General features: G+C 35.5%; 1 protein-coding gene across 7 annotated transcripts in view; it reads right to left on the bottom strand.

Annotated features, from left to right (window-relative positions):
• Positions 1–25,368, bottom strand: part of ARHGEF12 (Rho guanine nucleotide exchange factor 12) — a 151,466-nt gene that overhangs the window by 77,753 nt on the left and 48,345 nt on the right. For 4 of the 7 annotated variants that reach the window (XM_073903856.1, XM_025893525.2, XM_073903857.1 and 1 more), the window contains exons 2-4: positions 3,323–3,346; positions 1,764–1,849; positions 126–182 (exon numbers count right to left, since the gene is read on the bottom strand). In XM_073903856.1, the coding sequence (XP_073759957.1) occupies positions 126–182; positions 1,764–1,849; positions 3,323–3,346 (167 nt within the window). The remainder of the gene's footprint in view (positions 1–125; positions 183–1,763; positions 1,850–3,322; positions 3,347–25,368) is intronic. The other 3 variants (XM_073903858.1, XM_025893527.2, XM_073903859.1) reach the window with 1 other exon arrangement.

Raw genomic sequence — 25,368 nt, 5'->3', positions numbered from 1 at the left:
AGGTCATGCCATGCAGAGCAGACACAAAGGAAGGCTGCAGTTATTTAAAAAAAAAAAAAAAAAAAAAGGCAACAGCACGAAGCAAGCTCCAAAGGTGCAAGGCTGAATTGGCTACGTTAGCTTACCATATATCTCGGATCTACTCTCCTCTGAACTAGACTTTGTCTTCCTGGAGGGGCTATCTGCACAAGAGCGGGAGAAAAGGAGAGAGATATAGAAAATATGGAGACCAATGTGAGGGGGAAAATTCATGGGGGAAAAAAGAATGAATCATGATCACGTTAAATCGTGCAAACACAAAGTATGAACATCGCAGGTGATAGCACTTAGAACAGTCACGAACAGCACAAGTAATGACATCTTTTAAAGATTTATCGAAGAAAAGACAGTGCAATAAAAATATGTTCAAACAAAACAACACATGAACAGTCTACAAAATATATCATTTGACGATCATAGAGATGACAAAAGCACTAAAAGTTGTAATAAGCTCGTTTTGAAGCACTGCACATCACTTCGCTAAGTCTGTCTTTGGAGATGGGCACGCCACAGAGGAATAAGTCAATCTAACAAGACTCTAATGTCTATATGAACATAGGGCAGAAACTCATTAGCAAGATAATAGCTAATCATATTAATAAAAGCCTCTGAGCCCCATCATGTCAAAATTAGGTGTCAAAAATAAAAAATTATCTTTCAATGGCGATCCAGAAGTTATGCCCCACCACCAAAGCCTAAATAAATTAATGATCGGGATTTCGTTTTTACCTATGACCCAAGATGCAGGTAAATTATTAGACATTCACTTCCTATTCTTCCCTTCCTGGATAATATTTATGTTTTTTCAAAATAACAGTTTATACTAAAAGTATGAAACATCTGAGTTGCATACAAAAAATATACTCTATTAAAAATTGTATTTCTAAACAAAAATATCTAAAAAGATACATTTTATTTATGTATCCATGACCTTAGCAATTACCTACTTTATCTTTTGTCATACGAACATACAACTGAGTAAAATAGTATGTACACAAAGAACATTTACCAGTTTCAAATGACAAAAGCAAAATTATCCAGCATTTTTTATAAACTAAATACTAAGTGACTTTATAAGGAGAAAGCAAAAGCCCACATTGTACAACAGGAATTCAATCTATTTGTATAAAATTAAGAATATAAATGGTCAGAAGTCTACTAACATGAAAACCTTAGCAAAGATCAACACTACTGAAGAGATTCTCTGAGCTCAGAATATTTTTGACTGAAGAAAAATGGATCTCTATTCATTTGCTTACTCTAAAATTAGATGATCATTAATTTCTAAAGTTGGATTTTATCTAATACTCCAATTTACCATGATCACACATGAATTTTTAAATGACCACAGAAATCTGTAGTTGTTAGAGCTTTGATTTTATGAGATACTACCGTTCACACTTAATGATTTATTTTAATATTAAGTCCTTGGTCTGACTAGAATCTCCAATTATGATATAATGACAATTTTTATTATCATCCTTATTTTTTAATAAAATATACTCTACAATGATGCTTCCATAGTGGAATCCATAGTGTTGAACGTTAAAAATGCTTGCATTCCTACTGAAAGCACAGGTTTTGTATTATAACATCGAAGAGGAAGGAAGAGTCCGAAACAGACCAAACACTAACTCCTGGGTGTTTCAGGCAGTTATACAGCTTAAGCTCAATTATGCTGAACTAAACTACTCTCAATATTCTTTGGAAGAACAATGTTTTACCTGTAGGATCAAAATCATGTGATGCACTGCGCTCGACTTTCTGCTTCTTATCTGTTGGTGACTCTCGGTTCAAAATACTCCCATGCCTAAATTAAAGTAAAGCAGTCAAATATTTACTACAAGCCATCAACAGAATAAAAACTTAATTTAATTGCAAGTGTGTGTCTTACAAAGAGAATCCAAGTAATCAGTTTACCTTTACATCCTCATAAATCTAACATATTTTTCAAGAAGTTTTAAATTCAGTCTATGCTATATGTAATAATCTAGTTATAAAAAGTGCTTAAAAATAATAAAAGTATTTAGTATTAAGTCTATTTTATTCTTAGAAATAACTCAGAAATAGCATTTAGTATTAGAAATAACTTAAATTCGAGATGCCTGGGCAGCTCAGTCTGCCTTCAGCTCAGGTCATGATCCCAGGATCCTGGGATCAAGTCCCGAATGGGGCTCCCTGCTCAGCGGGGAGCCTGCTTCTCCCTCTGCCTGCCACTCCCTTGCTTGTGCTCTCTCTCTTTGACAAATAAATAAAACCTTTAAAAATAAAATAACTTAAATTCTTTCAGTGGATTTCACAGGTTACTATGACTTCCACTGAACAGGTAAGAAAACAGTGCCTGAAAGTAATTCAACACTTTAACACTTACCCCGACCTGACCCTACATATTCTATGGTCAGGTTCAAAATCACTGTGTAAATGTAGCATGGATGAGAATAGTGTAAAAAAAAAAAAATCTTAGGCAAACCTCACTAGAGTTCTAGCTACAGAAGTCAGGCAGGCCCAGATGACACTAGAATTATTATTTTTCCTATGGCCTACCCAATTATACTGAACAGATAATGGCAGGGCAGCAAATAAGACCCTCACTGTAATACTTACACTACTAACTAACTGAAATGCCAAGATTAGCATTGGTATCCTGGACCATGCTGTCACTAAAAATGATGTTAAGTACTAACATAATTAGGAATGATATATTACCTACATTTTAAATAATATTCATGACAACTAGGATGGGAGAGCAGTGAGAATAAGCACTGAGGAAAAGGCATTTAGTCCCAGGATCTGAATACATATGGAGATATGGCTGTTGAGCACAGGCATATTTGAACATTTTGGATTTTTTCCTTTACTATCTTAAAGTAATTAAGACTGATTCACTTTGCCAAAGTTCATTAACTAAAGGCAGCTGTAGTTACCCAAGTGATAAAATACATCAAAAACTGGCAAGCCATTTACACTCCCCAAGCTACTCACAACTGAAAACAGTCACAATAGATTTTAAAATTAAATCTCTTCATAGGGAGTGACCTTAACTATCAATTTGAACAAACTTTTAAAATGCTTATATTAAAAACATTGAAAATGTTATCAAAACAATGCTGTCTTCCAGAAAAAATATGCAACACCTGTTATATTTTAAATTTGTAAAACATTCTGATATTTTAAACTACTTAAATCCACATTTTCAAAAGCCACAAAACTCTGCCATAATTTCAAAGGAATGCTTCTAATTAAGATTTAACCTAAGCGTATGAAGGGCAACTGAACAACTTACCTTATAGGTTTTTTGAGGGGAAACCTGAAACAAAGAAAAAAAAAAAGGAAATATGCAGTTATTTCACTTATAAGATTGTTATTGGGTTTATTCATTCTACTAAATCAGACTAAGAGATTTAAATCTTATGCTAACATTCCCAAAGCAAGATTCAACAAACAGGTGGAATAAGAAGCTGGATGCTATTTTTTAATAACTCCTTTGTTAAATCTTAAATTGCAGGTGCATTTACCATGATCTGTCACTGAGTATAGGTTCTCTTTTTTAAAAATCTAAATACAAATAGCAACAGCTAAATTTACTTGAGGGCTTACTAGATGCTAAGGGCTATTCTAAACTGCTGACGTGTTATCTCATTTAATGTGTTTTTTTTTAAAGATTTTATTTATTTATTTGACAGACAGAGACACAGTGAGAGAAGGAACACAAGCAGGGGGAGTGGGAGAGGGAGAGCAGGCTTCCCGCGGAGCAGGGAGCCCGATGCGGGGCTCGATCCCAGGACCCTGGGATCATGACCTGAGCCGAAGGCAGTGTTATCTCATTTAAATATCTATAAAGATTGGGGCGCCTGGGTGGCTCAGTCGTTAAGCGGCTGCCTTCGACTTGGGTCATGATCCCAGGATCCTGGGATCGAGCCCCGCGTTGGGCTCCCTGCTCAGCGGGAAGCCTGCTTCTCCCTCTCCCACTCCCCCTGCTTATGTTCCTGCTCTTGCTAACTCTCTCTGTCAAATAAATAAATAAAATCTTTAAAAAAAAAAAGATATTATTTCCACTTTACAGATTTTAAAACACTAAGGCAAAGAGAAATATCTTACCATTAAAATATTATACTTAGTTTCCCTAGCAAGGAAAGTTTCTTACTGTCCATCACCTCTCCCCATCCCCCGAGATATCTGGGTGCTAATTACAATTTCTATTGATCTGTGTCTACTACCTTTTGATCATAATCAAATCACAATTCTCATTTACTTATGTTTAGCATTTATAACAGAAATCTAGAGAAAATACCATTGCAGTACTACCAGTTACTAAGAATATGTTCCAAAAGTAGATAACAAAGGGTACATCTTTTCTTTCTTCAGTTCTATAAGCTATTAAGAACTACTGCATTTCCTCCTGGTTGCCTTTTTTCAAAGAAACATTACTACAGGCTTCCTGATAAGAATTTGATGTTACACATAAGCACTAAGTCTACAAGTATTTTCAGATCTCCTCCCATTCCCCTTTTCAGATCTGTCATTTCAGAAATTATCTCAACCCATGACATTTTATGTAAAGATTATTTAGCCTGGGTAACAAAAATGGGATTTATTAAGAATATCAATAAATTTTTTAAAAAAAGGTTATTAGTAAACATAGTAAGAAACAAACATAAAACGATACTTATACTTAAATGACTATTTTATTTATCATGGAGATAGTTTGGTTAAAAAAAAAACTCTATAAAGTACAAGTTTAATTACAATTTCCTTTAACTCCTCTATAAACCAGAACTGATCCAAAGACAAAGACAAAGACTCCAAAAACTTCCATAAGAAGTGCACGTTAACCACAACAAAGTTAGGGATAACAAGGAAACGCGGTCTGGGGTCAGAGTAAACTGCTCTAGAGAATACCAACTACAAAAGATCGTCAGATTTTCAGAAATAGGAAGTCCATCCTTACTTGGGGGAGTGTGGGGAGGTGGGAGTATGTTTTTTTTTTAATTTAGAAATGAACATAGGAGCTGGCAGAAAAGAATTCCCAACTGAGTTTCTACAAAGGATAATACCTGCAGTTAGCAACCTTAGCCACTCTTCCTGGTAGCCATTATAAAAACTCCTACCCCAAAACAATGCTGCTTGCGTCAGGGACTGCAACATCCAGGGAGATTCTGGTAAAGAATCCCGGAAGTTCCCAGACTACCGATTGTAAGTCAGCTTCCTGAGCTGCTTTCTCTTATGAGGGAATGGAAAAGGAGGGGAAAGAGGATAAAAATGGAATGAAAATTTACTGTATGGTAAAATTTGCTTAACATATTCTCCGTACTATATTCTTAAAGTACAGGTGAAGAGCCTCTCTCAAACAAAAATTTTTAAATCACAGCACTTTTTCTCTAAACACTAAATTCCAAAATTAGCCCAACACTAGGCTGATGAAACAATTCTGGTACACAAAATCCTCTATTTTCAAGTTCGTGCCCATTCTGTAACCCAATCATACAACTCTGACAACCTCCTTTGGTTAGATATCTATGGAAAAGAGCTGTAGTTGAATGCTGAATTATGTTAGATGTGCTTAATCAAATTGTATCTGGCTTTCAAAAATATCATATTGATGACTTGGACATTTAGCCAACAATGAACATGTTTGTGCATATTTACGTGTGTGTGTATTTTTCCAGATGTAAGACGAAGTCCAAGTACCAATATGAAGAACCATAATTTATTTATTTTTATTTTTTTCAAGGGATAGAACCACTACATTTGTCATGTAGATCAGCTACATTGTCACTGGAGACTCGGATCCAGCCATCCTCCCGGACATGGTAGAGGCTGACTGCACCTCCTGAGTAGGCATCTCTATAGGGGGCTTGGTAGATGGCTCGACTGACGGGCCAGATCATAGAACCATAATTTAAAAAGGAAAGCGTTGTCAGAAATTAGAGCCATTAGGATAAGATAACTAGATGCCCTTACTTTTGATTACCTATCCTAAGCATACTCGAGTGCCACAAATCCTAACCAAGAACCTTAAAGGTCACAATTACATTTACTCACTTGACTCAGGATGCCTTTTTCTTATATAAGTTCTGAGCTCTAATATTAAAGCCCTAGGTAGCAAAGATAGAGAAACCTCCCCAAAGTTTTTATTTTCATACTCCTCCCAATACATTACTACAGTGTAAAGGGAGTTGTGATTTGGTAATTAAATAACCCTAACCCAATAAATATTTACTTTAGTAAAACTTCCAGTTTTAGCCAGGTTTAACTACACACACACACACACACACACACACACACACACACATATGCATATTTAACAATACAATACATACATATACATGATTTTCTAATTGGGATATTCCTTTAAGACAGTTAAACAGAATTTCTTCTGGATTAAAAACATTACAAAGGGCCATCAAAATTTGTGCTAACACATATTTGCTTATAATATATATAGCCTATTAGAAGTCATTTTTTCCTTTTATAGATGATTTTTTGTGAGAAAAGAGCTAGCTAGCCTTTGACATTACTCTTGAAAGAAAGTGTCCTGAAAGAAAAAATAGAAATACCACACTCAAACCTTAATTCCTACCCTCTCTCTCTCCTTCAAGGTATTAGATGTTTTTTTCCTCGGGTTTAGTTATGATGAAGAATTTGGGACTCTGGATGGTTCTTCATAAGAGATGACTGAAACAAGGAGAGTTAAGTTCAGGATATTTTACCTAAGCTGGATAGTGGGCAAGTTTTCATTAGCAAACAATGTTACCTACTAAATTTAGAATTCTCAATAATTCCATTGTAAGATACATCCTGATCTTAGCAATGTTAAAAGGCAGGATGAAAAGCCTGTGCACCTTGGAATCAATGAAATATAGCACTAGCTTATTGGAATTCATGCCAGTGAGGAGAGTTGCTAGACAAAGAATTCTGCAAAACAGACCACAGTAAAGAGAAGTCTAAGGCTCAATCCTCATAAAATGATGACAAACATCAATGCAAAAATACAGCATTCCAATACTGTTACAGTCAATGAAAACTGCATGTGATCCCAAGGCCTCAGGGACAGGGGCTCCTCAGGGGAAAAAAAAAAAAAAAAAGAGGTTTGTATTCTAGTTTCACAATTTAAAAGGTGTTTTACACTTGTACAAGGTACTCAGGCTCTCTAACAATCTTCTGTAAAATAGTGAGAATACTAGTCCCTACCTTAGAAATTTGTTTAGAGAATTAGAAAATGCAAAGCATTAAATGAGAAGCACTGCCTAGCACATAATAACCACTTAATTATTATTAACTGTTAGAACAAAAATAAAATCTGAACTTTAGAGACTTAATTTCAAATTAAGTAGAAAAGAAAAATAAACTTAAAGACTAACAATATTCAAATAGGCTTTTAGCTCAGTAAAATCCACAGAAATGCATAATTCAGAGTCAATGATGAAACTATAGGTTTAACTTGCCAAGTCATATAGAATTAACGTCAATACTCAAGTTAACAAACTTCCCAGATGCTGCAGGGTAAGAGAAAAGATCAGATTACAACCAAAACTTTTAATTTTCCTAGCAAGTAGGGTCAGGAAGCCTGTGAAATTGCGTTGACCATACCTGCCACTTTTTTTTTTTTTTAAGCCTGTGAAATTGCGTTGACCATACCTGCCACTTATTATTTCTGCATCTCCTTTAAAGTATCAAGAATGATTAAGGCATTCGGTGTCCTGGATGTAAATCAAGTTTTTTATTTATCTATTTCTACCAAATAATTTAAATATCCTGAGGCACAACACTAAAATTTGAAATTACTCCAATGTGAATATGAACCAGCTAGCTCTAGTATTATATCATTTTTCACAAAATAACAAACAAAACAGCTAAAGGGCATTTGTCTGCAATACATAAGTACCCTTAAGTATAGGGATTTAGAACATATTGCTGACTTCAGCTACACTGTTAATTCAATCTTTAGATCTCTGGACAGTAAGATTCATAGAACCAAAAGTAGTAATGACCACCACCACTCCTATCCCTCCAAAAAAAACACCAGTCATGAATCTTTTTGCCACCTACAATTTATAACTGGTCTAGCTTAGACTCACTAAAAGAACCAAAAATTACAGAAATAGCAAAAAGAAAAGTCCAAAAATTATCTACCATTGTACGTTTTTATTAGGATATAGATCTAAAGCATGGAAAGTTGTTAGCAGAGCTGGCAATAAACATTAGTTATATTAGAAAGACTCAAACAGAAGCTACAGCTGACAGGATGACTCACGGAGAATTTTCATGGTGTTGTTATAAGTTTTAAACCTCTGGACCTTGCAATATAAAACCACAGAAATAAGGACCAGGGAGGCTCAGTTCTGATGTAAAATTCAAAAATGATTCACTAAAATGTAATGTAAGAAGATCTCAAATTAACTTCTTAAATATAGCTTAGGATACTGCCACTTTTACTGAAGAATTTAAACACATGACAACCCTAAGTAAGTGGCTCTTCTTTCCCGGACATACTTTGACAAATCAAACAGTAAATTTTAAATTATTTTAATTGCCTCTGCCAGATATTATTGGTTGTTTCTGAACTGGGAAAAGTAATTCATAATAAAAATAGTACTTATTTATTACAGGCTCTTTTTTCCTCATGGACAATCTGGAACAGTATCACTTTTGGGAATTCTCCTGTAAGGTTTCTAAATAACTCTCCTTTGAGATCATGGGTACATCATTAATTTATACAGTGTCTTTTTAGACTTCCAATTATTCACTTCAAAAAACCAAGCAAAGGGAACTGCCAGAAAAAAGTGTGAGAACCTCAAACTACTTTAGTATCTTCATTCCATTCAACACCATTCAAACTATCAAATCTATGCTTATATGCGATATTAACATCATTAAACAATAAAAACAATAAACAAGTTGGACTCTACAGAATAATCTCAAAATTGACAAAATAGTAATGATGCATAATTTTCATTTGATAGGAATTTAAATCTTTTTCAATTAAATTTATTTAAATTAATTTAATTAACATATACTATATTATTAGTTTCAGAGGTCGAATTTAGTGATTCATCAGTTGCATATAACACCCTGCGTTCATTATTTCAAATGCTCTCCTTAATACCTATATCTCAGTTACCCCATTCCTCAACCCACCTCCCCTTCAGCAACCCTCAGTTTGTTTCCTAGAGTTAAAAGTCTCTTATGGTTTGCCTCCCTCTCTGTTTTCGTCATATTTTTTCTTTCCTTTCCCCTATGTTCATCTGTTTTGTTTCTTAAATTGCACTTATGAGTGAAATCATCATGGTATTTGTCTTTCTCTTGACTTATTTTGCTTAGCAGATAGGGATTTAAACCTTAATCTTATTTTACAATTCCCGATTTCTGAATTTGCTTGGAGAGGTGGTTCAGGACAGCAGTATAGGAAGATCCTAAACTTACCTCTTCCTATGGACACAAAAATTTAACAGCTAAAATGCAACAATTTCTTCTGAAAAAGTTCTGAAAACTAGATGAACAGTTCCTCCACAACAAAAGATAAAAGGGCCACACTGAGACAGGTGGGGGAGGCAGAGACATGCTTTTGCCAAAACTCCACCCCAGGCACAGTGACCCATAATCAGAAGGGATCTCAAAAAATATGCAACTTCTCCCTGAGGAGCAAGGGGTTTGTGCCCCACATCAGGCACCTCAATCCCGGGTCATGCACCACAGAGATGAGCCCCCAAAACTTAATATAAGCAGGGATTAGGTCCAGGAGAACCACAGAAATGTAGGCAATTGAGAACCCACTCTTAAAGGGTTTGCAGGCTGATTTACTCGCCCTGAGACCCAATCCAAAAGCAGCAGTTTGAAAAGCTCCTACACCGTATGTGAAGCAGACCCAATTACTCATCTTAAAGCAACTGCCAGAGGGGCAGGTACCTGCTGGGACTCTCTCCAAAAACAGAAACATTGGAAAGTACCATTTTTGTGATCACATTATACCTTGCTAATGCTACCTTGCTAATTTTTACAATCTCCCTCTAACCTGCTAGTGCAGGTTGGTATCCCCCACTCCAGTGCCTAACCATGCCACAGCCAGGCAACCCCCGCTCCACTCCTGATGCCACAGTCAGAGCCCCACCACAGCCAGCAGGCATGCGCAACACACACAGGGGATGCTCCTTGAGAGCCTGACTCTGGTGACCAGTGAGACTGCACTTCTGGGTCCCATGGGTCATCTCCTACAGAAGGCTCCACCTTCAAAAGTTGGAGAGGTAGCTGTTTTGCCTAATAAATGGAAACAAACACAGAGACTCGGGCAAAATGAGAAGACAGGAATAGGTGGCAAACAGAAGTACAAGATAAAACTTTAGAAAAAGTCCTTAATGAAACAGAGATAAATAATCTTCCTGTTAAAGAGTTCAAAGTAACAGTCATAAAGATGGTCACCAAACTTGAGAGAATACACACATTGAGAACATCAACAAAGAGAAAATACAAAAAAGTACCAAAAAGAAGTCACAGAGCTGGAGAATACAATAACTGGAACTAAAAAAATACACTAGAGGGGTTTGACAGCACCCTGAATGAAGCAGAAGAACAATCAATGAGCTATAAGACAAAGCAACAGAACTCACCCAAACAGAGCAGTAAAAAAAGAAAAAAAAAGAAATAAAGAAAGAAACTTTAGAAAATAAAGATAGGTTAAAGGACATATGGGATAACATCGAGTGGAATGACACCCCCATTATGGGGGTCCCAGAAGGAAAAAAGAGAGAGAAAGGGGCAGAAAACTTATTTGAAGAAATAATGGCTGAAAACTTCATTAACCTGGGGAAGGAAACAGACATCCAGGTCCAGGAAGCACAGAGTTCTACACAAAACAAACCCCAAAAAATCCATACCAAGAAACATTATAATTAAATGTCAGAAGTTAAAGATAAAAAGAGAATCTGAAAGGCAGCAAGAGGAAAACAATTTGTTATATACAAGGGAAACCCCATAAGGCTATCGGCAGATTTTTTAGCAGAAAATTTGCAGGTCAGAAGAGAGTGGCATGACATATTCAAAGTACTGAAAGGAATAAAACTTCCAACCAAGAATATGCTACCTGGGGGAAAAAAATACTCCACCTGGCAAGGTTATTATTCAAAATAGAAGAAGAGATAAAGAATTTTTCAGATAAGCAAAAGCTTAAGGAGTCCATCACCACTAAACTGCCCTTAAAAAAATGTTAAAAGGAATTCTTTAAGCAAAAAAGCAATGGCATTAATTAATGACAAAAAAACATATGAAAGTAAAAATCTCACTGAAAAAGGTAATATATGTAGTTAAGGTAGTGGATTAATCACTTACAAAGCTAGTATGAAGGTCAAAAGACAAAAGTAGTAAAAATATCAATAACTACAATAATTCATTAAAAACTAAGTTTTTACTTTGTGGTTAATGTGAGGTTCACAAATAACATCTACGTATATAACAGTCTATTTTAAGTTGATGACAGCTTAAATTTGAATACATTCTAAAACTACATTTTTACACCCCCCATGTTTTATTTTTGATGTCACATAAGATAAAAAGCTGTGATACATTTGTGAACCTCACAGTAACCACAAAGCAAAAACTTACAGTAAATACACAAAAGAAAACGAGGACAAATCTGTACGTTAACACTAAAGAAGGTTATCAAACCACAAGGGAAGAGAAAGGAAGAAAGAAACAGAGAGGAACTACAAAAACAGCCAGAAAACAATTAGTAAAATGGCAATAAGTACATACCTATCAATAATTTCTTTAAATGTAAGTGGACTAAATTCTCCAACCAAAAAGTACAGAGTGGTTGAATGGATTAAAAAAACAAGACTCATATATATGCTACCTACAAGAGAATAATTTCAGAAGTAACATAGAGAATGAAAGTAAAGGGAAGGAAAAAAATATTCAATGCATATGTAAACTGAAAAAAAGAAAGAAAGTTGATGTAGCTATGCTTGTAACACACAAAATAAACTTTAAAATAAACACTTTAGGGGCACCTGGGTGGCTTATTTGGTTAGGCGCCTGCCTTCGCCTCGGGTCACGACTCTCAGCAGGAGTCTGTTATTTCCTCTCCCTCTGCCCCTCCCACCCATTTGTGCACTCTCACTCTCTCTCAAATAAATAAAATCTTAAAAAAATAAATAAATAAAGACACGGGGCGCCTGCGTGGCTCAGTCGTTAAGCATCTGCCTTCGGCCCAGGACATGATCTCAGGGTCCTGGGATTCAGCCCTGCATCGAGCTCCCTGCTCAGCGGGGAAGCCTGGTTCTCCCTCTCCCACTCCCCCTGCTTGTGTTCCATCTCTCACAGTGGCTCTCTGTGTCAAATAAATAAATAAAATCTTTAAAAAATAAATAAATACATAAAAATTAAAAAAACAGACTTTAATTAGTTAAAGAAAAACATTACATAATGATAAAGGGGTCAATCCAGCGAGATATAACATTTATAAGTATATATGCACCCAACATAGGAACATCAAAATAAATAAATATTAACAGACCTAAAGGAAGAAACTGACAATACAATAATAGTAGACATCTATAGATAAATCATTCACACAGAAAATCAGTAAGAAAACACTGACTTTAAACAACACATTAAACCAGATGTTCTTAATAGATATATACGGAACATTCCATCCAAAAGCAACAGAACACATTCTTCTCAAGTGCACATGGAACATTCTCCGGACAGATCACATGTTAAGCCACAAAACAAGTTTCAATAAATTACAGAAGACTGAAATCCCATCAAGCACCTTGTCCACAATGGTATTAAACTAGATATCAATTACAAAAGAAAACAAAAAAATAAAAATATGGAAATTAAATATGCTACCAAACAACCATAGAGAGATCTGAGGAATAAAAGAAATGTCTAGACACAACTGAAAACAGAAATATGACATACAACAATCTATGGGATACAGCAAAAGCAATTAGAAGAGGGCAATTCATAGCAATGCAGGCATACTTCAAGAAACAGAATAGGGGCACCTGGGTAGCTCAACTGGTTAAGAGGCCAACTCTTGGTTTCAGCTCAGGTCATGATCTCAGGGTCCTGGGATCCAACCCTGTGTTGGGCTCATGTTCAGCAAGAAGTCAGCTTGAGGACTCTCTCTCTCTCTGCCCTTCCCCCCACTCATGTGCATATGTGCATGCACTCTTTCTCTCAAATAATTATATAAAGATTTTATATAAAATACATTAAGATTGAATGTTCAAATTTTGTAAACAAGCGAGAACTGTACAAAATTTGTTAAGATAAGCTGCTTTCTGCAGATTTGTCAAAGGATACAACTGCACTTTTGAAAAAGTAGAAAGTTTTAGTTAGCTTTTACCTTTTGTATTGAGGTGTCATTGAGACACACTCCACCATTAATCTGAACTTGAGAATTTTATGAAAATGTAAAATTAAAATATAAAATGTCAAATAACAGTATACCTTCTATGACGTAAAAAAGTTCTACTCAAAATGTAAATTCTTATGTATCACTTTAAAGCACACATATATGTGCAGTTTGTTTACATTTTTATTAAAGAAAAAATCTAAAACACCCTTAAAAATAGCATTCCATAGCAAGGAATACCGATTTAACAAGAAAACAAATTATAATGGATTTATCTTAAATGTTCCTAAACATTTCTTACCAAATACCAACACAATTACAAGAATAGGAATCTTATTCTGAAAATCTTAGGAGAAGGAAAAACAGTCAGAATTACACTAACACCCAAATCACAGAGTATTATTCATGAGTTCTGTTTACCCTCAGGTATTGTACTTGGTATTCACTCATTTTTTTGAATACAAAGAAGGCTAATTCACCATCACATCTATTCCACAAAGCTGAATAGACAAGGATTTGCAAAAAAAAAAAAAAAAAAAAAATCACAGCACAAGGAAACATAAGGAGTCAGAGAAGTATAAACTTAGTTTCCATATACTCTAAAAACGTTCACAATTTCCTTGAACTAAACCAACATAGGCCTATTTCTTATAAAGAATTAAAAACCTCATATACTTTCCAGGAAGAACTCTAAGAGAATAAGGATTGCTCACATTCCATGTTTTCTACTTATAATTTTTTAAATTATATAAGAAATACATTCTGAGTATTTTAATTGCATATCATTAAATTCATATGTCATATGCCTTGATGAAATATTTCCATAAGTAAATAAAACAAGCTATATGAATATAAAATATTGGTAAAGACTAATAAAAATTGATCATAGCCAATATCTTTACAATTAAATCTTCTAAATAACATACATTCCATATTCATAAAAGTGTCTTACTTTCTTCTAAGGAAATTATTTTTCATTAAAACTACTTTTACTAGCTATGTATATAATGAATCTTATAATGCAATTTTGGGGTTTAAACTAGAGACTTCTCTTCACAAATGCTTTGGTTCTGGCATCAAATATTAACGATTCTTCATCCTCTTAGCTATCCACTTAGTTTATCATGTCACCACATTTTCTTTTTTTAATATTTTATTTATTTGAGAGAGAGAGAGAGAGAACATGAGTGGGGGTAGGGGCAGAGGGAGAGAGAGAAGCAAACTCCCTGCCAAGCAGGGAGCCCGATGTCCCAGGACCCCAGGATCACGACCCAAGCCGAAGGCAGATGCCCAACTGACTGAGCCAGCCAGGTGCCCCTGAAACCGTATTTTCTATACCAAATCTAAATACCCCAAACTTTCAAACCAGCACACAAAGGAAAAAAGACCTCTCATTTTGAGGGGAAAAGGTGAGAAAATTAATTCTATGCATGCTATTCCATACTTTCTTCAAGAGTTTTTCTTGGCCCAAAACCACAGAATTAGAGTAGGGGGTATACTCTTATCAGTAACAATGGCTCACCACAGCACTGAATTTGGAAAGTTGGAGAGAAAGTGTGTTTTAAATATTTTGACATTCCTATTACATCATTGCTTTAAAAAAGTTGAGGTCATTTTTAATTCACTGACATTCAGTTCTATTTTCTCCCTTAGATGCTAAAAATGTGACTTATCCTAACACACTTTTTAACACGTAAGACTACTGACGTATTTTCAAGCTAATTCCTCTCCCTCAAGGGACTGAGGAATGAGACTGTTATCTTTCCAGAAGTGTAAAGTTTCCTATAAAGCAATGGTTTTCTACTTTTTAACATGAAGAAATATCTTCTCAGGACGCCTGAGTGGCTTAGTCGGTTAAGCATCTGCCTTCAACTCAGGTCGTGATCCCACGGTCCTGGGACTGAGCCCCACATCGGGCTCCCTGCTCAGCCGAGGAGTCTACTTGTCCCTCTCCTTCTGCCCCTCTTCTGTTGGTGCTCTCTCTCTCTCTCTCTCTCTCTCTCTCAGATATTTTTTAAAAAAGATATATCTTCTCTTTATTCCCCCAAAAACACATGTACAAAAATTTTTTAAAGTAAAAAGACAAAATAGAAAATAAAAATCACCCGTAAACTCAGTACCCAGCATTTTTATGAATACTTTCCCCATCTTTTCTAAAGATTCAGATTTCTCCATCTGCATATGGTGTAGATACAATGTACAAATTTTTTTTATAAAAATTACAGCATATAGGACATACTGATGGGTAACCTTTTTAACTAATAAAACACTGACATAATTTTACATCATTACATTCACTATAGCACTGGTTTTAAATTGTGTTGCACACAACCCTAAGGATTTAAAAGATATCCCTCAAGGAGCAAAAGTGGGTAGATGGGTACTCTAGGTTCCCCATACATCAGAGCTGCTTAGCTTTAAAAAAAAAGATTTATTTATTTATTTGAGAGAGAGAGAGAGCATGGTGGGAAGGGGCAAAGAGAGAGGGAGAATCTTAAGCAGTCTCTCCACTGAGATCAGTGCAGGGCTTGGTTGCATGACCCAAGTCGAAACCAAGAGTTGGACGCTTAACCAACTCAGCCACCGAGGTGCCCCTAGAGCTGCTTAGCTTTCATTTATTTTATATGTTGAACTTCTAAATAAAATAAAGATTTGAAAAAGATCTCTAAACAAATAATTCCTGATAGCTGCAAAGTGGTCTGAGATATGGCTATTTACTTACTTTAACCAATTCTCTTTTTAAATATCTGGACTAGGCCCAGTTTTTTTCAGTAAAACAGATAACTGTTGTAACAAATAACCTTGTAACTCAAGTTGTGCACTCCCTCTTGATTTCTTCCTTAGGATGAATTTATCTAGAATAAGGAATCCACATGGGAGTTTGGACTAGAAGAGGGGTTTGTGTGTGTACCAGGTAAACAGAAAAGAGAAGCCACTATTCCCCTAACTCAATCCCATGGACCCATGCCTGACCCTTATTGAAAGACACAGCAGCAAGAAGCTGAAGGAGCCATTTTGGGAACAGACCTTGTAAGACAAAGGGCCAGAGTAACATTACTTTGGTGTCCAAGTTGACAAAATTTTCCTCACAAGATACATGAGAGAGATTCTCTGTTAAACATGAAAAAGAGGGGGTCAGGGAGCCTGGGTGGCTCAGTCAGTTAGGCGTCTGCCTTCGGTTCAGGTCATGAGCCAGGAGTTCTGGGATAGAGCCCCCCATCGGGCTCCCTGCTCAGTGGTGGTTCTGCTTCTCCATCTGTCCCTCACCCCTCGCTTAAATTCTCTCTCAAATAATATTAAAAAAAAAAAACAACAACTGAAAAACAGGGGTGCCTGGGTGGCTCAGCTGGCTGAGAGTCCGACTCCTTGTTTTGGCTCAGGTCATGATCTCATAGGTAGAGAGCCATGTGTTCAGCTTCACACTCAGCGGGGAGGCTGCTAGTGGAGTCTCTCCCTCTGCCCCTCCCCCTTCTCTAAAACAAATCTTTTAATAAAAAAAGTGAAAACAATGGGTGCCTGGGTGGCTCAGCTAGTTGAGTATCTGACTCTTAGCTTCTGCTCAGGTCATTATCTCAGGGTCGTGGAATAGAGCTCCATTCTCAGTGGGGAGTCTGTGGAGATTCTCCCTCTGCCCCCCCCAAGTACACATATATCTGCTCTCTCTCTCAAAATAAATAAATAATATATTTTTTTAAGTGAAAACAAAGCAGGGAACCACATAAAACCAGTTAGAGGTATGTTATCCACAAATTGAATAAATACCAAAAAGCTCCATGTACATTTTATTAATTATAACGCCATCATTACAGTTGAAAAAAAAGTAAACATAGATGTGGAAGATGCATTACTTATGCAGTGTGGGAACTGCACCAAATGCATATAGAGAGTCTCGGTTCCCCTACGTTAAACATGAAAGCAATCCCTAAACTGAGAACTACTGCATTTGTTATGGGTTGAATTGTGTCCCTCACAAAGGTACACTGAAGTCCTAACCCCTGGTATCTGTGAAAATGACCTCATTTGGAAATAAGGTCATTGCACATGCTTTGGATGCCATATCTAAGAAGTCTTTGTTTAACCCAAAGTCACAGATTTTCTCCTGTATTTTCTTCTAGAAGTTTAATGACTTTCAATTTTACTTTTAGGTCTATGACATTTTGCATTAATTTTGGTATAGGGTGTGAGGTATGGATAAAAGTTGATTTTTTTGGTATATGAATATCCCATTGTTCCAGCATCATTTGTTGAAAAGACCACCCTTTCTCCACTAAATTGCCTTTGCACTTTTGTTAAAAATCAGTTGTCTATATAGATGTGGGTCTATTTCTGGAATACCACAGAGGTGAAGTTTCCTTCTCAACACATATCAGGGGGTGTACAGTATCAATATGATCTGTCACTAGTAATGTTGGCCGTGATCATTTGGTCAAGGTAGTGTCTGCGAGACTTCTCCCTGGAAAGTTACCTTTTTTTCACTTTTCATACTCTATTCTTTAAAAGCAAGTCACTAAATCCAACCCACACCAGGAGTTGGGAAGATTAAGCTCCATCTCCCGGATGAGGGAGAATGTACACATGCTATTTGGAACTCTTCCATAAGGAATATTTCAGTCGTCTCCTTCACTTATTTATGCAATCATTTATGTTAATACTGAACTCATGTATATTTATTTTATACTATGAGTTCTAATCCAATACTATATTACTTGTTTTATTGCTCAAATTATTTCAGCTTAAGCCATCAGAGGTATTTTAGTTTGGCACTAGTTTCCCTTTGACATGCCCCCAGCCTTTTGTGTTTTTTGAGCACTTCCTTGCTTCTGGCACTACAAGGTGCTCTAGACTCATCTTTTATTTTCCCTACTCCAACCCGAGAATCAACCATTTCTCCAATGAGCCATTTTTTGGGGGAATGGTATTTAGAAACCAGATCTAGGTTCTGGGTGTGCTTGCTTGTTCTATGCTTTCTCAGCAGACGGAACTAGAAAATCTATAATTGCTTCAGTATCTATCCATCTGTATCTATATCTATATTAAGCTAAACATGAGTTCAGACTGATGTTTCTAATTCTACTCCAGTACTATAGGATTCATTCATCTTCCCTCTTGCTCGAGTGCCCTATCTGACAGTGAGAAAATTAGTTTACACCAAATTTGTATTCCTGGGATAAACTCCACTTGATCATGATGTATTGTTCTTTTTATATGTTTACATATATGTGTGTGTATACAGATGTATATGTACAGGTGTATGTATGTAGGTGTGTATATACACATACAACTGTAAGTGTGTATTTATGCACACATACATATACACATACATGTGTTTTATATGTTCCTATACATAAAAAATAGTTATATACACATTTATGTTTGTATATTGGTGGAATTTATAAAATTCTAAGCCATATTTCATGTAAGTTAACTTTATTGGCATAAAGCTATTCATAATATTCCCTTATGATCCTTTTGATATCTGTAGCATCTGTAGTGATGTCACCTCTTTTATTTCTGAGAATGGTAATGTTTGTCTTCCCTCTTTTATTCCTGATCAGCCTGGCTAGAGTTTTAACAATGTTATTGATATTCTCAAAAGAACCAGCTTTTGCTTTCAATGATTTTCTCTATTGTTTTTCTGTTTCTCCTTCATTGACTCCAACTCTGATCTTTAATCTTTCTTTTCTTCTGCTTACTTTCGTTTTAATTTGCTCTTCTTATTCTAGTTTCTTAAAATAGAAATTGATGTCATTGACTTCAGGCTTTTCTTCTAATAAGTGTTTAATATTTTTTTAAAGTAATGGTTTAGTGGCATCCTGCAAATTCTGATAAATTGTGTTTTTATTTTCATTCTGCACAAAATAATTTCCCATTTCCCTTTTGATTTCTTCTTTGGCCCGCACATAATTTAGAAGTGTGTTGTTTACTTTCTAAATATTTGGGGATTTTCCAGAGATCTTTCTTTTATTGATTTCTAATTTAATTCCACTGTGGTCAGAGAACATACTTTATACGACTTGATCCTTTAAAAAAAAAAAAGATTTATTTTAGAATGAGAGAGCATGCAAGGCGGGGAGGAGCAGAGGGGGAGAGAACAAGAATCTGAGACAGACTCTGAACTCAGCATGGAGCCAGACACAGGGCTTGATCCCACAACTGCAAGCTCATGACCTGAGCTGAAACCAAGACCGATGCTCAACCAACTGAGCCACCCAGGTTCCCCTGATCCTTTTAATTTATTTAAACTTAATTATGCCCATAATATGGTCTTAGGAAATGTTCCATGGACACTTACCAAAAATTTTTTAAAAGTGTACTATGTTGTTGGATAGAATGTTCTATAAATGCAATTAGATCAAATTGGTCAATAGTGTTAAGAATTCTATACCCTTACTGATTTTCTACTTTCAATTATTGAGGGATATTGAAATCACTGGTAATGATTGTAGATTTGTCTATTTGTCCTTGCAGTTATTATCAGTTTTTCTTTCATGAATTTTAAAGCTCTGTTATTAGATATATAAAAGTTGAGAACTGTTATGTCTTCTTTTTTACTTATTTTATCATTATGTAATGACTTTTTTAAATCCCTAATATTTTTGTTCTGAAGTTTACTTTATCTGATATTAATGTATCACTCTATCTTTCCTTTGATTAATATTAGCATGGCATATCTTCTTCCATCCTTTTAAACTATATATATGTATATATATCTTTATGTTTAAGGTGTGTTTCTTGTAGCATATAGATGGGCTTTGCTGTTTTATCCAGTCTGATAATTTCTGCCTTTAATTGGGGTGTTTAGACCATTTACCTTTAATGTGATTATTGATATGTATACATTTAAGTCTATCAGCTTGTGATTTGCTTTTTGTCTCATCTGTCCTTTGTTTCCCCTTTTTACCTTTTTTGCTTTCTTTTGGATTAAATTATTTTAATCAACTGATTTTTAAAATAATTTTAATACTCTGTTAACTTGTCTCTCTCACTAGATTTTAAATTATCTGAAGGTGAGGACCATGTTTTATCTGATCTTTTATTCTAATTTACTGGTATAGTACTGAGCATATACTAGACAATTCAATACATACTTATTAAATGAATTCATTCATTCAAAACACTTTTATTTAGAATTATAGAAGACATAAGTGAATACCAATCCAGACCACAATCCTCCTCCTAACTCCAATTTTATTCAGTTATCTAGCACTTTCCTCAGAGCTGACATGATTCAAGGGAAGCTGACTCCATCTGCAGGAACAGAGATGGGCTTTTTTGCACTGAATGGTTAAGTCCACTGGTGGGTAAGTGATTGGTCCAAAATAGACAAAAAAAATAGAAACAAAGTTTGCTAAAAGCATCTGTGAACGCATTTTCTTACTCTTAAGAAAGAACATGAAACTTCTTTTCCTCTCTCCCACTGGACAGGAATGAGGAAGCAAGTAGCCCTGACTGCTACTTAGCATCCATCCTTAAGAACTAGTTTAAGATGAAGCTGACACTGATGGCAAAAGTGGAAAACTGGAAAGAACTTGGGCCCTTCACCCAGGTAAGCCACCAGATCAAAAATCCCTGAACCTTACCTCTGGCGTTCTTTTTATGTGAGCCAGTAAATGTCCTTACTACTTAGGTTTCCTGTTAAAGGCCACTAAACACACACTAAGTTACACAAAAAGCAATCTGTGCCACACACTATTCTAGTCACTGGAGGTTACATCCAAGAACAGATAAAGCCTCTGCTCTCAAGAAGCTTATATTCTACAAGAAGAAAACAGACTAGACAAATAATTGTACCAAATTATTTCAGATAGTGATAAGTGCTATGAGAAAAATAAAGAGATGTGACTGTGACTAATTGGGTTAATTTTGTTTACTCACAGAAGACTTCTAGGGCATTTGAGCTGAGACCTAAATGAGGTGAAGGAGCCAGCCGTGAGAAGATCTGGTGCTAGAGAATTATAGGCAAAGGTAATAGTAGCACAAAGGTCACAAAAGAGAAGAAGCTTAGTATATTTAAGAAATACAAAGTCCACTGTGGCTTGAGCACAGAAAATGACCAAGAGAGTAGTAATGAGATGAGATTAACAGATACAGACAGAGGCCAGATAATGTAAGAATGTGAGCCATGTCAATGAATTTGGATTTTATTCAAAGCACAATGAAAACAAGAGCGTTTTAAGGCATGACCTAATTGATGTTTTAAAGGAACACTCTGATGAATAAACCTTCATATACCACAGAGCTGAACACCAAGAGAGTCAAATTTAGTCTGTTTACAGTAACAGTGTATTCTGCTCCAAACATCAAATACCTATGAAACACCTAATATGTGAAGAACACTACACAAAGTTTATAATGTTGCTATATTCTGTCCCCACCATGTATGAATTCCACATATTATTTTTTTTAAAGGATAAAATGAGGATGGGGAGGGGGGCTGCTAAATTATCATTTCTATCCTAATTTCTCTAGATAATGTCTGAAACTCATAGATGTAACTTTTTTTTTTTTTTTTTAAACCATAACATGACTAATAGGCATCTGGTAAACTTAGAACTATAGTTCAGCATTTAGTGTCTGCCCAGGCAAGTGTTTCAGTCCTGTTCTAACACAAGTATTTGGATTTTTCCAAGAGCTGATGTCAGGGCTTTTCACAGAGACAGAACAGCATTTACAGGCCAGAGAAGGAAAAAGGGTTTCCCCAGCAGCTATGCTCAATGTGGCCTTTGTACTGTTCCACTGCTAACGGCAGGAAGACCCTGCTAGATAAAGCTATTTAGTTCCTGAAAAAAATTCTACCCTGGGAGGGTGAAGGAGGATGAATGGCCAGATTCCCCATTAAGGGAACCCAGCTTAGTTTTCTATCAGTGCTCAAACCCAAATTTAAATGAGCTCATCATCAGAACAAAGGTTTCTGAATTCTTATGAGGAAAAAACATCCTACTGAACTTGTTTTTAAAGAGGAGATAAACTGGCTGGAAATAACTGTAAATTAGAGAGGTGAAGAATAACACAGTAAGCTACTGCATATTTCCTGGGGTTGGACTCCCTGAAAAATACTCAATTTGGAAAGAATGATTAGTTGAGAAACACTCAATACCTTCATGTTACACTGGGTAGTCACAAATTATAGGCAAACTGCTCCAAATATATGTCCTCCATTATTCATAAGAATAATGATTAACAGTTAAAAGCATGATAATAGCTAAACTTTACTTGACTAGTTTCATTAGTTATTAACATATGTCAGTCTCTGCACTAAGTATTTTACATATATTAATTTAATTCTAACAATAATTCTGAGATAAATACCACTTTTATCCTCATTTTATAACAGAGAAATGTGAGGTTCAAAGAGGTGAAAGTAACTTATACAAGTTACATAACCAGTAGATAGAGGACCTTTGATTCAAACCTTTGTGATCTAGAGTCCCTGTTCTCAACCCCTAGACTACTGCATTACCACAAAACATTATTTTCCCTTTGTATAGTTTTTTATAGTTAAACAAAAGTTTTCACATAAGTGAGAATCAGAAAATTAGATCTGGTATAACTACAAAATATTTACCTAGAAAGGTATTCATACCCTTTATATAATTGCAGGAAAAGATAAGCCAACATAAACTGGTTACAAAAGAACTCCCAATCCTATAGAATCTGTGTTTCCAAATCCCAAAGCTGAGTGGAGAATTCAGTTAATATCTACGTGCCATATGGGCAACTCGCCAGCTACACATCATAAAGGAAACCTGTTTCCACGTGAATGTGTTCCTTCAAGGCAACACTCTCACAAATCACTGGTTCTTTAAATAAGTATGCATTAAATTCCAGGTAAAGATGAAAGATAATAAAAAACAATTTTCCAGCCTTCCTCAACACTAAAAGCAAAAATAGAAGGGGAAAAAAATCCATCTTCTATGAAAGAAGGACATAGATTATAACCTTAAACCATTAACTACAAAACATACTTGCCAAATCTACTAAATTTTGGATCTATACCAAAAAAGTCTTGGTAGACCTAAACAGGAAACCAATTTCTTGAAACATAAGGATCACAGATCTGAAATGAAGATCTAACTGTCCTTTGATTAGGAAGTCAATATCCAGTGCAGGGATAGAACAAGGGAATACGGGACTCTATAGAGACCCAGGATAGCAGGAGGAAGTAAAATTAAAGAAGAAAATCATGCTGACACAATCCTAGGCTTATGATACTGCTGGAGGTAAAGTGGAGATAATGAGGGAAAGACAGAGCACCTGCCATCAGAACACAGACACAGACACAGACACACACACACACACACACACACAAAAGAACACAACACAGAGAACCCTGTGACCTCAAGGAACATTGCTGTGAACCACATAGGGCTTTTGAACACAGAAAAGAACAGTAAGCAACAGAAAAATGGAATAATTAATAATAACAGCTAACATTTACTGTGCATATAACATATGCCAGTAACTGCTGTAACTATATTACATATATTAACTCATTTAATCCTCAGTAAATACTATTATTATCCCTATTTTATAGATGAAGAAACTAAGGCACAGAAGGATTAAGAAATTTGCCCAAGGTCAATTAGTAAGCAGAGAAGCTGAGATGTGAACCCAGACCTTCAGTTCTTGTTCTTAATCACTATGCTTTATACAAGTAAAAATAATATTCAAAAATACACTAGAAAAAAATCCCCCAAAACACAAAATAAGTGAATTCTAAACACACCATACTATAAAAACAGACACAAAATAATCAACACTAACACATACATTGCTAAAGTTATGAAAATATAAGATTTTTAAATAAAGAGTTATAGGACAAGAGCATTTTTCACAGAACTAGAACAAAGAATCCTAAAATTTGTATGGAACCACAAAAGGCCTTGAATAGCCAAAGCAATCTTGAAACAGAAAAGCAAAGCTGGAGGCATCACCATTCCAGGCTTCAAGTTGTATTACAAAGCTGTAGTATAAAAACAGTATGGCAGTGGCAGAAAAAGAGACACATAGATTAACAGATCAAAATAGAAAACCCAGAAATAAATCCACAACTATTTGGTCAATTAATCTTCAACAAAGCAGAAAAGAATATCTAATGTGAAAAGGACAGTCTCTTCAACAAATGGTGTTGGGAAAATTGGACAGCAGCATGCAAAAGAAAAACTGGACCACTTTTTAACATTATACACAAAAATAAATTCAAAATGCATTAAAGACCTAAATGTGAGAACTGAAACCATACAGGCAGTAACTTTTCTGACATTAGCCAAAGCAATTTTTTTTTCTAGGTGTGTCTCCTGAGGCAAGAGAAACAAAAGCAAAAACAAATGATTAGGACTACATCAAAATAAAAAACTTCTACACAGCAAAGGAAATAACCAACAAAACTGAAAGATAACTTACGGAAGAGGTAATTGCAAATGACGAATCTGATAAAAAGTTACTATCCAAAATATATAAAGAACAAAGTTCAACACTCAAAAAACTAATAATCTAATTTAAAAATGAGCAGAAGACATGAACAGACATTTTTCCAAAGACGACATCCAGGCCAACAGACCCATGAAAAGATGCTCAACATCACTTACCACCAGGGAAATGCAAATCAAAACTACAGTATGATATCACCCCATACCTGTCAGAATCGCTAAAATCAACAACACAAGAACCAAAAGGGGTTGACAAGGATGTGGAAAAAAAGGAACACTAATGCACTGTTGACGGAAATGCAAACTGGTGCAGACACTGTAGAAAACAGTATGGAGTTTCCTCAAAAAGTTAAAAACAGAACTACCTTATGATCCAACAATCGCACTACTATTTACCCAAAGAATACAAGAACACTAATTCAAAGGAATACATGCACCCACCCCCATGTTTATAGCAACACTATTTACAATAGCCATATGGAAGAAGCCCAAGTGTCTATCAATTGATGAATGGATAAAGAAGATGTGGGGCATATATATATA

This window comes from Callorhinus ursinus, unplaced genomic scaffold, assembly GCF_003265705.2.
Source record: "Callorhinus ursinus isolate GAN/ISIS: 27379988/994484 unplaced genomic scaffold, GSC_fseal_2.0 scaffold19, whole genome shotgun sequence".
NCBI lineage: Eukaryota > Metazoa > Chordata > Mammalia > Carnivora > Otariidae > Callorhinus > Callorhinus ursinus.
This window is presented reverse-complemented; position numbering and strand designations above follow the sequence as displayed.